Here is a 14,359-nt window from a genome sequence, read left to right as displayed (position 1 = left end):
TCTCCAACAACGCCTCTTGAAATAATCTCCCTCTTTCCCTCGCTAATGAACCTGTCACCGCATCCGAGCTTTATGGCGGACCGGAAATATTAAAGTGGGTCTGTGCCCCCTGTTGTGTCAGGGCCTTGTGCGTTCAAGAACCAATCGGTGCCCCTTCGGGGACTCTGCGTTCGGGGAGCACCCGCTGTTAAACATGGAGAATTCATGCGCGGTGGCCACGGCCCACACTTGTTCATTCAGGATGCGAGTATTGTAAGATCGTCCCAAAACGCTTCCTTCTCGCGGTCATGAGTACATGCCACAGACCCCCGTTATCCCCACATACTTTTCATACTTCTTGCTAGTCACACCGGTACCGACCTCTGACTCCCCTTCGATAGCCTGTCAGTCTTTTCCTTTTCTTCCGCGCTACCAGAATCTCCTCATACGATATCGGGACGAGAAAAATCGGCCGCACGCTGCCAAGCTTAAGACCAATCACAATCCACCGCCGCTCAAACCGACCGTTTTAGTCTCAGCTAGAATAAGGACCATCCTGGACTACCGCCCCCGGAACTTTCCACCTCCGATCCTTATCTATCATGCCGTCCCTCGGGATTTGGACATAGCTGCCGATCTCAGCTCCACCTGTCCCTCACGGGATATCAGTTTCCCAGACTCGAGTGATCCGGGGGCCGTGCCGAGTCTCCTTGACTCAAAATCCCACCCACCCCCAACTATTAGTTAAACTACAGGGTGCTTTCCTTACAGGGAAGTATTCGACGCCTCTACTAAGTATGGCATATGTCCAGTCTCCCCCCGTATGTTTTCCCCGCCCGGCCCCGTGATGTCCCGAGTCCCGACCCCTCCGCCATCAGAGCCCCGCCCCTCCTACGTCATTTCCCGCGCCGGCGCCGCGCGCTCTGCCGACTGCCGCCCCATCACTGCCCCGGCATGCCTGGACACCGGCGCCCCATGCCCCACCACCCGTGCTCGTCGTCCCCAACAGCGAGCTCGCTGTCCCTACACCCTGCCTCCCGCTCCCCTCCGTTTCCCTCCGTTCTTTTTGCAATCTACTTGTATTTCAAATGCGCACCTAATGACACACAATGCAATAGCTACACTTGCCTGAGTGTGCCTGCACTGAGCCCATATACCCCCCAAAATGCGTGCAATATAGGAACATATACAAGCATTCAATTGATCGGCCAAGTTCTTCAACATATAGTTGTAGATGAGAGCTGCTCTAGTATAAAATCGCAGGTGGATAGCTAGAGGGGTGCAGGTATGATGTCATATGTTATTTCAGAATGACATACTTCACAGTGACATGGTATATACATGTGTCGTCTTATATACACCCAGGATCGTACCTAGAGATCATTAAGAGCGCATTGAAAGAAGAAGCAAGTGAATAGATGATGTTTTGGTGAAGATGTGATATGTGTTCAGAAGGGGGTATTGCATTGAAAATGCGGCCTTCATATGTTCTTGTGCAGACCTCTGATCACTTTACATCTTGTTGCATTACGTTCATATGTATGTGGAGAGCTCAGATCGTCAGTTTGGTGCTTATCGGTGAAGGATTGAACACAGGCCATGGTATGTCATTATTCTATGACATAGAGTATAGCGATATGACATGTGCTCCGATTATTATTATGAAAAGCGGAATAAGACGGGGTGTTCTTCTGCTCAACGATGCAGAAGGAATCTCGAGAAACGATCGAGTAGTCGCTGAGATATGTCAGATGGGTCTAGAACGGCAGGTTGCACAAAGAACGCCCTTGAACCACCTACAGCACATTGCACACTCTAACCTCACCTGACATATCTCAGCGACTACTCGATCGTTTCTCGAGATTCCTTCTGCATCGTTGAGCAGAAGAACACCCCGTCTTATTCCGCTTTTCATAATAATAATCGGAGCACATGTCATATCGCTATACTCTATGTCATAGAATAATGACATACCATGGCCTGTGTTCAATCCTTCACCGATAAGCACCAAACTGACGATCTGAGCTCTCCACATACATATGAACGTAATGCAACAAGATGTAAAGTGATCAGAGGTCTGCACAAGAACATATGAAGGCCGCATTTTCAATGCAATACCCCCTTCTGAACACATATCACATCTTCACCAAAACATCATCTATTCACTTGCTTCTTCTTTCAATGCGCTCTTAATGATCTCTAGGTACGATCCTGGGTGTATATAAGACGACACATGTATATACCATGTCACTGTGAAGTATGTCATTCTGAAATAACATATGACATCATACCTGCACCCCTCTAGCTATCCACCTGCGATTTTATACTAGAGCAGCTCTCATCTACAACTATATGTTGAAGAACTTGGCCGATCAATTGAATGCTTGTATATGTTCCTATATTGCACGCATTTTGGGGGGTATATGGGCTCAGTGCAGGCACACTCAGGCAAGTGTAGCTATTGCATTGTGTGTCATTAGGTGCGCATTTGAAATACAAGTAGATTGCAAAAAGAACGGAGGGAAACGGAGGGGAGCGGGAGGCAGGGTGTAGGGACAGCGAGCTCGCTGTTGGGGACGACGAGCACGGGTGGTGGGGCATGGGGCGCCGGTGTCCAGGCATGCCGGGGCAGTGATGGGGCGGCAGTCGGCAGAGCGCGCGGCGCCGGCGCGGGAAATGACGTAGGAGGGGCGGGGCTCTGATGGCGGAGGGGTCGGGACTCGGGACATCACGGGGCCGGGCGGGGAAAACATACGGGGGGAGACTGGACATATGCCATACTTAGTAGAGGCGTCGAATACTTCCCTGTAAGGAAAGCACCCTGTAGTTTAACTAATAGTTGGGGGTGGGTGGGATTTTGAGTCAAGGAGACTCGGCACGGCCCCCCGGATCACTCGAGTCTGGGAAACTGATATCCCGTGAGGGACAGGTGCTCAGCTCGCGGGCGCGTCTCTGGGGGCCTCCGAAAGAAGGCATACACGCCTCTCGACCCACCTCAGCCGAACTCCCGATGAGGATGGGAACGGCGCTGACCCTGCGGTGTGCGCGGAATGCACATCAACAAGCCGCTCTCGGAGGTGCGCCACTGCACACCGGCGATATAGTAGCTGCGTCGATCCAACGGTCTTCACCCCAGGCGACGGACGTATAGAAGGCGTACGTGGTGCTGCCACGCACTACTCTTTGCCTGAACAGGCACGAGTATTCAAGATCAAGTGCTAGGCGCCGCGTTTGCCGATCACATCATCATCCAACCGCTTCTTGACGTCTCCCTGTTTGAGCCGATGCTCCGTGCCGGATCTTCCACACTGTGCGACTTTATTGCGCCCTGCGCACAGCCCATGGAGAGCTCGACAGGTCTACGTCGACATTGTCTCGACGGCTGTATGCCTAGCTGAGGCTCGGGCTCGGAGACTTGCGCGACGCCAACGTACGTGCTCACTGCGGGTGATGGTGTTCAGCTAGTCCACTTTGACTGGTGCGGGAGGATCTGGGAAGCACGGTGCCCACCCCGCGACATAGGTATGAGCAAGAGATTGGCGGGAGGTTTGATGTAATCGGAGGTAAGAGGTGGATGGGCGGAGTCATCGGCGCCCAATGCCGCCCGGATGTCAGGTGGCATTCGCGCAGCTGAGTGCTTCGGCTACGAAGATCGCAGTAGGACTCTTGTGCGCGTGTATTTGATGGTCACTCTTCGTGCCCGCTGAGGAAAACGGGTCATCTGTTCCAGAGACCAATGCTGCCGCTCACAAACTGCGCGCACAGCAACATTATCTTTTGCGCAGTTGACAGATGTCAATCGGTACGTGTTGGATCCCCGAGTGCTTGCGTGTTGTTCTCACCGAGCGAAGCACATCACCTGCACGGCAGACCTGAAAGCTGAAAGCGCAGTGGCCTCGCTGCGTGGTATATGAGGGGGCTCTCTGAGCTGCAGTCGCCCTCAGTCTCAAATAGCAGTTGGTTTCCTCACGCACACAGTAAGCATCCTCTGCATACTACTCGGCGCGATCTCTCTCTCATCGCTCTCCGTAGCTCGACCATTCAAACGTTCAGGTTCGGACTATGGCCGACTACCCCGCCGACATCAAAGCACCCCTCCCCTCCTCCGCGCCCGCCGCGCCGCACCCCGCGCTCCCAGGCTACACTGCGGTCCCCGCCTCGCCGGCCGAGTCCGTCCTCACCTACCTGCCGGACACCGCCCACGCCCCGGGCGCGGGCGGCCAGCCCGAGCCCCACAGCGAGCCCCGCACGATCGTCAAGCTGCTCCGCGTCGGCGTCGCGACGCTCGTCGGGCCCCCGCTGCTCGTCGGCGTCCTTGCGGTCGCGGCCGCGGGCGCGATGGTCTTCGGGCTCGGGAAGGTGCTCGAGGGCACGGGGCGCGCGATGTCGTTCGGGTGCGAGACCGCGGCGCGGGTCGTGGGCGAGAGGGTGAAGGGGAAGATGCGGACGCGGGCGCAGACCGTGGCGAGGATGGCGGGCGTGACGGTCGTAGGGTGCGCGGATCCGGGAGAGGTGGAGCGGGGCGCGGGAGGGGGCCCGCCGATTGCGCTGTGAGGTTTTTGGATGGGTCGTGGACTGGGATGTGGGTGAAGGGACGGGTCGCTGTTCGCGGTGGACGCGCCTGTGGCGAATCTAGTATCTACAGTGTTCCAATCCGTAGTATTTACAGTACATCCATTGGCGGCGGCGACGGGCGCCATGCCTCCGTCTTCATCCCTGACGTCGCCGCGGCAACGACCTCGAGCCGGCGCGCGACGTGCGCTTGGAGTCGCTGAGTGTCCACACACGGTGGGGCACGTACACGAGCGCGCAACCGAGGCCATCGAGCAGCCACCCGAGCCCGCAGAGCATCACGCCCACGCCGGCGATCGCGATGTAGAAGATGAGCGTCACGGGAAGCACAAGCGCGACGAGTCCGGCGGTGATGAGGTGGATGATCGCGAGCACCTCGGAGGACTCGAGCGAGATGCCAGAAGAGAAGAGGGGTTCGTGGGGGTTTGGGTGGCGGGGTCTTCGGGGTGCGCTGCAGCACTGTATTCCGGGGGTCCCGCGTCTGGAAGACGTCCTGCGCCTGGGCGGCGTCCTAGGATAGCAGGAGGGGGGTCGCCTGGGAGAGGCCGACCATTACTATGATAGTTGGTACGTGCAGGGACAACGGGGTGAAGATCGCTGCGGCGCGCACTGGCTCCGAATGCAAACGCGTTGGACGCCGGCCTCAACCCCATGGGATTCAAGTTATTGCCTTGACAATATGAAATAGTGCGCTACACGGAACCCAAGTATACCACTCTGAATGCACTAGAGCCGGAATTTGGCACGTCCTCAGTGGGGATGACAGTGGTCTGAATGCTGGGGGCTAAAAATGAGATGTCAGACGGCCCAAAATTCACAACCGTACCTCGTGCTTTGTCCGTACTATGTTCACGAGGGTCGTACTATCCAGGGCGACCCTGTCGATCACGAGGATATGCTGTGAGCATCGATGTACACATTTACCCGACGAAAATGTACGCTCGTCAGCTTCGTAACTTGTCGCGTATTACCGTCGAAAGGTTGAATGGCGAGCATGCAGTGAGAGTGACGAATAGGCGCTCGAAGTTACAAGCAACTCCGGTTTGCGGCCGGCCACCACCACCCACCCAGCCGGTTCTCCCTGTCTGGAACAGGAACGTACAATTGACCTCGCAACGGCAACTACAAATCGTGACCACAAGCCCCCAATAATCCGTCCTGCCAGAACGCAACATGTCTAACCCGTCCCCGTTAAGTCCCCGCTTCGATCACAAAGCGATCGGCCCCGCCACCTGTCCCGCCTCGACGTCCTGTCCGCGCGATCCACGCATGGGCCCCCCCGCCCAGAGCAGGAAGTTTCCGGCTGCCTCGCGGACGCCGTTTATGCCACGCCCAGCGCGGGGCGAAGGCGATGGCGAGCCCGGAGCCCTCGAGGAGCTTCCCGATGCCGAAGAGCATCGCGCCGACGCTCGCGAGCGCGAGCGCACCGAGGAGCGCGGGCGGCAGGAGGAGCGCGAGCAGGCCGGTCCAGAGGAGCTTGACGATCATGAGCGGCTCGGCGCAGCGCGGCTCGGCGTCTGTGCCGGACTCGAGGACCTGGGGTGCGCCGAAGAGGACGGAGTGCGCGGGGGAGCCGGTGCCTGCGAGCGAGGGGGAAGTGGGGAGCGGGGTGTACTCGGGGAGTTGGGGGTGCGTGGAGGCGGGATGTGGGAGGAGGTTGCTCTCGTCGATGGGAGACTTGAAGTCGGAGCTGGCGGTAGACATTACAACTACTAGGGGGGCGGCGAACGTTAGAGGCAGAGGGGCGGAGACAGGAATCCGGAAGACTCACTGAGAACGAGTTGTGAGGAAAAGGAAGGTGAAAGCTATCGAGTGGCGAGTCAGACCCATATAAGAGGAGATAGCACTGATTACACGTTGCACCACCGATGGACGCTTTGTGCCTTGGATGCACTGCGGATGTCAAGAAGACTGCTGTGCACGCAGTTGAGGCACCGCCACCTTAACGATCACGGCGTTGAGTGCCATGTGGGGCGTCCTGGTCGGCGATACCACTACGTGAACGAAAGCAGTTTGTTCAGCTCATACAGGATAAGTATCAACTATGACACTCACCCTGTATTGTGCTCGAACGTTGAAATATTGGCGGTGAGCAAACGAAAGATGTTGCTGCGGACCGGACATCAACGTCAACTGCGCGAGCTGACCCACGAGTGCCACTGTCCGAGGTGATCGTAGGCTAATTGATCCGCAGCTGAAACGTCTCCGAGCTGCGTAGACTCGGACTCGTGTTCAAGCCATATTGGGGTCGCGATCCTCCGCAGGGATGCCGGCAAGTAACGCCATTCATACACACAAGACCACAAACAGCGTGCGGGACTGTAATCTACTCGATCTACTCACAATAGTGGTCACCATTGCTTCAAGGCCTGCACCGCCAGGACACCCCATTGCGAACGATTACGTCTCCCTCACGCAGCCCGTCGGACCAGGTCGAGTCGCACGGGAAGGCGAAGCTCCCCACGCGCACGGTCCGTGTCCATGCGTGCTCCTCCGACCACGCCCACCGTTCCGCGCACACGACATCCCCGATGCGCACGATACCTTGGCAGGACTGACCGACCCGGACGACCATGCCCTTCGCTCCCCCTCTCCCGATCCGCGCCGTCCAGCCCTGTCCCAGCACCACGCTCGTCCGCGTCGCCCCGACGGGGAGCACGTCGAGCTGCGCCACGCCTCCTCGTACGCGCGCACCTCGCCGCTCGCCGGGTGGAGCATCCGGCCTTTCTCAAGAATCACGCCGGGGAGGGTCGGGTGCGGCGCATTGTCGCCCTCGTCGGGGGCGTCGTCATGCGGGTGGGCGGTGCGAGAGTCGATGTCGTGCGTCCAGATGCCGTGGTCGGCGGTGCCGATGGAACGACCCCCGGTTCCCCAGTCGAGGGAGGGAGAGGAACAGTGGGGAGAGAGGGGTGAGGAATCGGAGGTCAACGAACTGCTTGTTGTGCGCGGTGAGGACGAGGGTGGAGGTCGGCTCTGAGGCGGGATCTGGAGGCTGGAAGGTAGATGAGAGGGTGTATGCGCGTATAAATCAGGCAGAGGGACTCGTACCCATGCGATGTAGACGCGCTCCGAGATAGACATGGTGGGCTGGAGGGAGCCGGCGACAGGCTCGCAGATATCGCTGCTTGCAGGTCAGGATTTCCCAGTGGCGATCACGTGCGAATACCCAGGATTTTGCATGGTCCTGGCAATCAGCGCATACAACCACGACCGTCAAGCTTCAAGAGACCGGGGTGTAGCTAGATGGCTTGCAAGTGCTCCTAATGAAGGGGGTCCGCTCGTCCAGATCAAAACGACGACGGCGACGGCGCCGGCCCCGTGGAAGCGACGGGAAGTGCCGTTGGGTCGCGTACCGTCAACGGTCAGGACGACGTCCGTAACGGTCTTCCTCCTCCTCCTCCTCCTTTCCCTTCCCCCCTCGACCTCCTCTTGCCGCTCCCCTTTGGCGGCCTTCCTGCAGGAACAGGTCTTGCGCACGATGGTCGCGGCCACTCGAGTCGCCCGCGCCGGCACGCGCGCCCTCCGCATCGTCGCGCTTCCGCTCACCCCCGCCTCTTCCGCGCGCGAGCAACTGACCTACTACCACTTTGTCACCCCGCCCGACACACGCGCTACGAACTCCTGGCTGCCCTGGATCACCACCAAGGCGACAGACCTCTGGGCGGGGCTTGGGAAGGCACCCGAAGGCAACTGGAAGGTCCGTTTCCGTTTCCCATGCCGCCCTCCTCCTCCGTCCGCCCGCTTCCCCTCTTCTCGGTCTCGAGCTCGGACGCGACAATGAAGCGCCCGAGATTTTTACCTGCGAAGTCGCGGTTTCATTGCCGCATGACGCTCACCTCCGACCCTGCAGCGGAGAGCGTTTCTGTACGGCGAGCGGCTCGTCGACCGCCTCGAGTTCGAGGAGCTCGCGCTCAAGTCCGTCGACCCTTCCATCGGCCCCAAGCTCTCAGACTATGTCCCGCACCGCAAAGAAAAGGTCGATAAGGCGAAGGAGAAGGTTGATGAGGGTGCGCCCGCGAGCGCGGCGGTCACGGTGAGCGACCAATCCTCGCCCTCGGTGCGTGTCAATCCGTTAACGCGACAGCCCGCTCCCCGCTCCCCGCTCGGTGTGCACGTTGCCCTTCCCCATGGTCATTAGATTCCACTCGTGTACCCGCCGTCGGCGTGCTCGACACCGGTCCCACATCTGGAGGCGCTTCTCGCGAAGCGCGCCCCAAGACACAGGAAGGGCTTCTGGTTCTGGCTCGCTGTCGCGCCGTTAACCGCGCCCTTCGCTATCATACGTGCGTTCCAGCCTTTCTTTCTGCTTCCCACTCACGCCGTGTGCTGACCGCGCCCTGGTGCATGCGGCCGAACAGCCATCATCCCCAACTTCCCATTCTTCTTCTGTGTTTGGAGGTCCTGGCACCATTACCGAGGTACGTCGATTGCACCTGTACTCGCTCTCCGGTGCTGTTTGTCGCTCATGCCTACCCCGATAGCGTACAAGGCGTCAGACTACCTCTCCGCCTTCCTCCGGCAAGGCGCCATCGTCCCGCAGACGTCCACCGCGCTCGACGTCGTCTACGCCAAGCACGCCCCGCGCAGGATACCCACCGCGGCGGAAGACGACAGGCCCCCGCCCGGCGCAAGAGAAAGCGAGACGGAGCTGCTGCTCACGCCCGAGGCCGTGCCGGAGCTCGAGAAAGCCCTCGAGCTCCCGGACGGGAGCTCGTTCACAGCGGACGTGCTTCGCGCGCTCGAGCAGGCGCGGTTGCGCGAGGCGGGCGCGAAGACGTGATTCCTTCGTGCGTGCGCGGACCGGTGCGGTTTGGTGACCGTTTGTTGTAATGGACGAGGCAGGCGGACAGCGGACGGACGGACGGACGAAGGGCCGGCTTGCTTGTACGCCTACATACACGAAGCACAAGAGTGCTTAATCGAACATACGATGATTCACATCGCATTACTATAAAAGACTGCTCATGATTTGTTAATCGTCCTCAGTACCGGACAGGCGTTCAGGATTGCTAGCGCTGGGTGCCCTCGAACTGAGACGAAAATATGCATTCAGATTCAATTAGGATGCAAGATGAGACCTGTGGACTCCAGTGCTAATTGGCCCACATGTCTCCGCCTTCTCCACGATCGGAAGGCTCCAGACAGGGAGGGACTGTCGCCACATGAAGCGAGTCGCCATCAATCTGAGCGTCCGAGGTGCGTATGTTGAGCGAGGAAAGGGAACGCCAGCGAAATCAGGGACGCACCGCGCCTCGACAACCTTCACCACTCGGCCTTCATCCACTTGGGGCCTTCATCGAGCCCCAATAGCTTTTCGAACTCCTGGAGGGAGCCGCACCACGGACGGAAGTCCCGAACGGGCCGCTCGGCGCCCCCGTATTTGTGTTTAATCTGGGCGAAGACCACGTGTAGGTCGCCATATGGGTTAGCGTCGTCGATATCCTGGGTGTGGACCCGGACGACGTGGATGAAGAAAAAACCGGCCCTTGTGCCGGCTGCCGTGACATGCGCCTGTGGCAAGTGTATGGGGTCTTTGAGTTCAAGGTTACGGAAATGTCGGATGTTGGCGGAGGTGATGAGGTAGCCGTAGACGGCGTATTCGTTCGTGAGCTCGTCCGGGATGGGCGGGATGTCGCCGCAGACGCTACAAAATAGGCAAATGTGTAAGTTGACGAGATGGAAGGATTGATCACTACCCGACGCACGCTTTACGACACGGCTCTTCCAGGTTGTTCATGGCGGTCCTGAGCAAGAGCTGGCCAGTGGCACTGCCGCGCGCCTGACTCAGTTTTTCGTACCTGCCACGGACGTCGGAGGCTCAACACAGGCCGCTCAGGTCCCCCGTACTTGGGACGAGTATTGTAGGAGGATGCACTGTCTAGACGTACTAGTACACTTCGTCGTGGTCGTCGTTGTCTAGACTCCATGGCGCTTTGGATCTAAGTAGGACGCTAGTATAGAGTTGAACGACTGACTCATGCCAGCGCCGATGTGTGTTTATGAGTAGAACGACACGAACTATCCATGCAGGATTACCGATAGCATTGCATCACTACAAAAGACTGCTCGTAACTGACAGATCGCCCTCAGTGCCAGGGCAGGCACTCAGAGTTGCGGAGGTGCCCTCGAACCGAACCGGTAACACGGGCCCAAGATGAGGTAGACTCCAGTACTTGGCTTCCATGTCACAGCTCCGTCCGCGATCGAAAAGCTCCGGGCGAGAGACTTCCGCCGCACTATGTGAGTCGCTGTGAGACCGAGCATCCTAGATGCGTGTGTTGAGCGAGGGAAAGGAGCGCCGGCGAAACCAAGGACTCGGCGCACCGTGGCCCGACAACGCGTTCACCGCTCGGCCTGCATCCACTTAGGGCCTTCCGTGAGCCCCAGCAGCCTTTCGAACTCCCGGAGGGACCCGCGCCACTGACGGAGGTCCTGCACGGGCCGCTCTGCGCCCCCGTACTTGCGTGTAGTCCGGGCGAGGATCACGTGTTGGTCCCCGTACAGGTTCGAGTCGTAGAGATCTTGGAGGTGGGCCCAGGTGACTCGGAGCACTAGGGAAGCCAAGCCAGCTTCGGAGGCGACGTTCTTGATGTAGGACTGCAGCATGTATATGGGGCTGTCGGATTTGTTGGAGCGGTGGGCGTCGGCGGAGGTGACGAGGTAGCCGTAGACGGCGTGTTCGTTCGTGAGCTCGTCCGGGATGGGCGGGATGTCGCCGCAGACGCTACAATGTAAGCAAGAGTGTGAGGGGACGAATGCGAACGATGCACCATACAAACGTACGCCCTGCGCTGCTGCTCTTTCTTGTCCATGGCGGCTTGGAGTCGAAGATGGGTGGCACTGCCACGCGAGTTCTCATAGACAAGGCAGCCGAACTTATGGATTGTTGTGTCGGGCTCGACGAGCGCACGATGAAGAAAAGCGCGGCTAATATGGACGCCTACCGAAGTATCCGTGCTTAATCAAAGACAGACTGCGTTGGTCCACGCGCTTACTTGTGCCGGGGGTATTGAACGATGTAGAGAGACAACAGAGGTAAGACCAGGACCAGAAGACAGGATAGGTTGTGCGTGAAGATGAACTTGTACAGATGAGGTGGCGCGAGACGGGGAACGTGGGATGAGATGGAGACCTGTATGGTGTGTGACAGACGTAGGATGTGAGTTGGGGTAGGGCCTGCGCGGAGCAGGTTCAACTTGTGCGTGTGGATGCGGGGGAAGATGGAAATGTGTGAGACCGCTGGCGCAGGCCTCAGATCTCAGAAAGCAGCCGCTTTTCGCAGATACGGAGGCGACTGACGGCGCGGGTTCGTTGTCCGTGCACGCACCACGGACGCGCCAGCGGCGAACGGAGACGACCTACGCAGAGCTTCTAACTCTCATCCTCCTCCCCGTCCTCGTCTTCCTCGTCATCCACTCCATCAGCTCCTTCCTCCTCCTCCTCGTCCTCGTCCTCATCGCTCCCCATGCCATCGCCCTCGCCATCCTCATCGTCCTCGACCCACACCAGCCGCTCCGCAGGCTCGTCCCACCGCCACGGCTCCCTCACCCTACCATCCGCGCCCTTCCCGCACTCCGCCGCCTCCGCCGCCGCGCGCGCCTTCTCGCTCTCCGCATCGAGCGCGGCCGCAAACGCGGCCCAGCCCGCCGGGTTGTCGTCCTTGTAACCGATATTGACCTCCCACCGGCCGATGGGGCAGCCCGCCGCGCGCCGGTGGTCCGCGAGCCGCACGAGCTCCTCGCACTCGAGCCCGGAGATGTGCGCGGTGCGGAGGTGCGGGAGGATCGGCTCTTCTGTCGTCGGCGCGGGATCCGGCGCTTCTTCGGCGTGCGCCTTGCCCTTGTCCTTGTCGTCCTTGTCCTCGTCGGCCCCACCAGGCGCGGACACGGACTCGAAGAGGACCTCGAATGCGCCGTCGCGGATGCGCGTGAAGTCGGCGGCGAGCGAGGTGAGCTCGCGCGCGCTGCAGAGGAAGGCGCGCCAGCTGTCGGTCGAGCACGGCAGGGAGGCGATGGCGAGGTGGGCAAGGCGCGGGAACTTGGGGGCACGCGCGAGCCTGGGGCGGCGCCGGGGGCGGGCGGGGGCGCGACGAGGTAGTGGAGGAAGGGGGCGTAGTCGGGCGCGTCCTCGTCCGTCTCGTCGTCGTCGTCGTCGATCGCCATCTCGAGGGAGAGCGAGCGGACGTTGGGGGCGTGGATGGTGCGGAAGAGGGAGACAAGGTAGTGGGGGTCGAGGTCGTGGAGGTCGACCTCGGCCAGGGCGGGGAGCTGGACCGGGTCTGCGGCGGGTGGGAGTGTGGCGTTAGGGGGAAGTGGGGTGGTGGGATCTGGGAGGTCGGCGCCCCACCAGTCAATGCCGTCGGAGGGGAGAGAGTCCTGGGCGTGGGCGCGGGGGCCAGAGTAGTGGAGGGAAAGGCGTTGGAGGGGGGGGACTGGCGGAGCATGTCGCGCCAGAGGGAGAACGGCATGCGGACGTTGTCGGAGTGGAGGGCGAACTCGACGGAGGTGAGGCCGCGGAGGAAGGGGGACGAGTGCCAGGGGAGGTTGACGCCCTGGAGGATGATGTGCTTGAGAGAGGGGAGCTCACCACCGAAGACGACGACGGGGGCGGGGCCGATGTGGTTGAAGAGACGTTCGGGGGTCTGCCAGTCCTGGACGTGCCAGAGCTGGAGGGTGCGGAGGTTGGGGGCGACGCCGCATGTGGAGAGAACCTCGCGGGCCTTCTGCTTGCAGGGGAGGTCGGCGACTTTGAGATGGAGCTCGCGCCAGAGGCGGATGTAAGGGAGGACGACGTTGAAGACGGGAGGAAGTCGTCGCGGAAGAGGAGGTCGGATGCTTTTGGATGGCGTCCTCGGAGCAGGTGTCGACAAAGACATCGAGGAGGAGATGTGCGTTACGCGAGTTTCTGGAGGAGCGGGCGAGATACTTGTCCGCGCGTTCGTAGTGGGCCTTTGTGCGAAAGTGGATCTGGGTCCAGAGGAGGGGGTTGTCGAGGGCTATCTGGCGCCATTGGTGGCAGACGTGGGAGATGGTGACCTCGGCGGTGTGCTGGGAGTGGAGGCGGTGGTCTGGGTCGGGCTGGGAGTAGACGGAGAGCTCGAAGATGGAGCGGATGAGCTCTGGGGGGAGGGAGTGGATGGCAGCCATAGGAGGGAAGGAGAAGAGGAGGGGCATGGGCCCGGGGAGGTCGACCGGCTGAGGGAGAGGGAGGGTGAGCGATGTGCGGGGGAGGGAAGAGGGAGGGATCGGACGGACGCTGGGTCGGTGGTGGGAGGGGGCGTGGGAGGACCGGGCGTGGAAGGAGGCCATCTGCGCGTGCCCGTCGGGGACGACGTCGGGGCGGACACGGCGACGGCGACGGCGGAGGGGCGAGCACAAGGGCGGGCGCCGGGGGAGCGAGCACGGAGACTCGGCGCCCAGCACGGGCTCAACTTGAGCACCGCGGGCTGGCCGATCTCCTGCCCCGCAGATCTCCGCCTGCCCGCCGCGCACTCTCCCCGCCTCGTCCCCCGCGCGGGTCGGATGTGCTCTCCGCCCACCCTCGCGCGCCTAGACGACCAACGCCGACACCACACGCGCCGCCCTCGGGATCGCACGCCCACACACTCTCCTTCCACTCGAACGTCTCCTCATCCCCCCAATGTCCATTCCCGCTTTCCCGGGCCTGTATTTTTGTCCGTCACCCCCGCGCGCCCACATGGCCCTGTCGTGCCCCGGCCGCCGTCGTCCTCCCGTGCCCGTCCAGCGACCCCGCTCCCGATAGTCGTCTTCTAGCCCCCGCTCACGACGTAAGCTCACCGTCGCCCCCC

At 60.5% G+C, this 14,359-nt stretch overlaps 6 protein-coding genes across 6 annotated transcripts; 2 read left to right on the top strand and 4 right to left on the bottom strand.

The window, feature by feature from the left end:
- Positions 1-4,041: 4,041 nt before the first annotated feature.
- On the top strand, positions 4,042-4,533 carry BXZ73DRAFT_103251 (uncharacterized protein; the record flags this gene model as incomplete). Its single annotated transcript, XM_048015519.1, has 1 exon — positions 4,042-4,533. The coding sequence occupies one exon, from the start codon at positions 4,042-4,044 to the stop codon at positions 4,531-4,533; it is 492 nt and encodes a 163-aa protein (XP_047875887.1).
- Positions 4,534-5,742: 1,209 nt separating this feature from the next.
- BXZ73DRAFT_79029 (uncharacterized protein) lies at positions 5,743-6,255 on the bottom strand (the record flags this gene model as incomplete). The annotated part of the gene is made up of 1 exon (XM_048022995.1): positions 5,743-6,255. One exon carries the CDS (start codon positions 6,253-6,255, stop codon positions 5,743-5,745), a length of 513 nt encoding a protein of 170 aa, XP_047875886.1.
- A 658-nt stretch (positions 6,256-6,913) lies between these two features.
- BXZ73DRAFT_91102 (uncharacterized protein) lies at positions 6,914-7,632 on the bottom strand (the record flags this gene model as incomplete). The annotated part of the gene is made up of 2 exons (XM_048025865.1): positions 6,914-7,181; positions 7,211-7,632. The coding sequence occupies 2 exons, from the start codon at positions 7,630-7,632 to the stop codon at positions 6,914-6,916; spliced, it is 690 nt and encodes a 229-aa protein (XP_047875885.1).
- A 397-nt stretch (positions 7,633-8,029) lies between these two features.
- BXZ73DRAFT_103249 (mitochondrial K+-H+ exchange-related-domain-containing protein) lies at positions 8,030-9,331 on the top strand (the record flags this gene model as incomplete). Its single annotated transcript, XM_048015518.1, has 5 exons — positions 8,030-8,248; positions 8,402-8,608; positions 8,690-8,834; positions 8,910-8,969; positions 9,033-9,331. 5 exons carry the CDS (start codon positions 8,030-8,032, stop codon positions 9,329-9,331), a joined length of 930 nt encoding a protein of 309 aa, XP_047875884.1.
- A 482-nt stretch (positions 9,332-9,813) lies between these two features.
- Positions 9,814-11,363, bottom strand: BXZ73DRAFT_79027 (uncharacterized protein; the record flags this gene model as incomplete). The annotated part of the gene is made up of 5 exons (XM_048022994.1): positions 9,814-10,195; positions 10,440-10,490; positions 10,629-10,799; positions 10,898-11,275; positions 11,335-11,363. 5 exons carry the CDS (start codon positions 11,361-11,363, stop codon positions 9,814-9,816), a joined length of 1,011 nt encoding a protein of 336 aa, XP_047875883.1.
- Positions 11,364-11,922: 559 nt separating this feature from the next.
- Positions 11,923-13,859, bottom strand: BXZ73DRAFT_103246 (uncharacterized protein; the record flags this gene model as incomplete). Its single annotated transcript, XM_048015517.1, has 5 exons — positions 11,923-12,588; positions 12,642-12,829; positions 12,898-13,400; positions 13,477-13,745; positions 13,806-13,859. The coding sequence occupies 5 exons, from the start codon at positions 13,857-13,859 to the stop codon at positions 11,923-11,925; spliced, it is 1,680 nt and encodes a 559-aa protein (XP_047875882.1).
- Between the last annotated feature and the right edge of the window lie 500 nt (positions 13,860-14,359).

This window comes from Epithele typhae (assembly GCF_022376455.1).
Source record: "Epithele typhae strain CBS 203.58 chromosome Unknown BXZ73scaffold_39, whole genome shotgun sequence".
NCBI classification, from domain to species: Eukaryota; Fungi; Basidiomycota; class Agaricomycetes; order Polyporales; family Epitheliaceae; genus Epithele; species Epithele typhae.
Note: the sequence above shows the minus strand (reverse complement) of the source record. Positions and strands in the feature narration are given on the sequence as shown.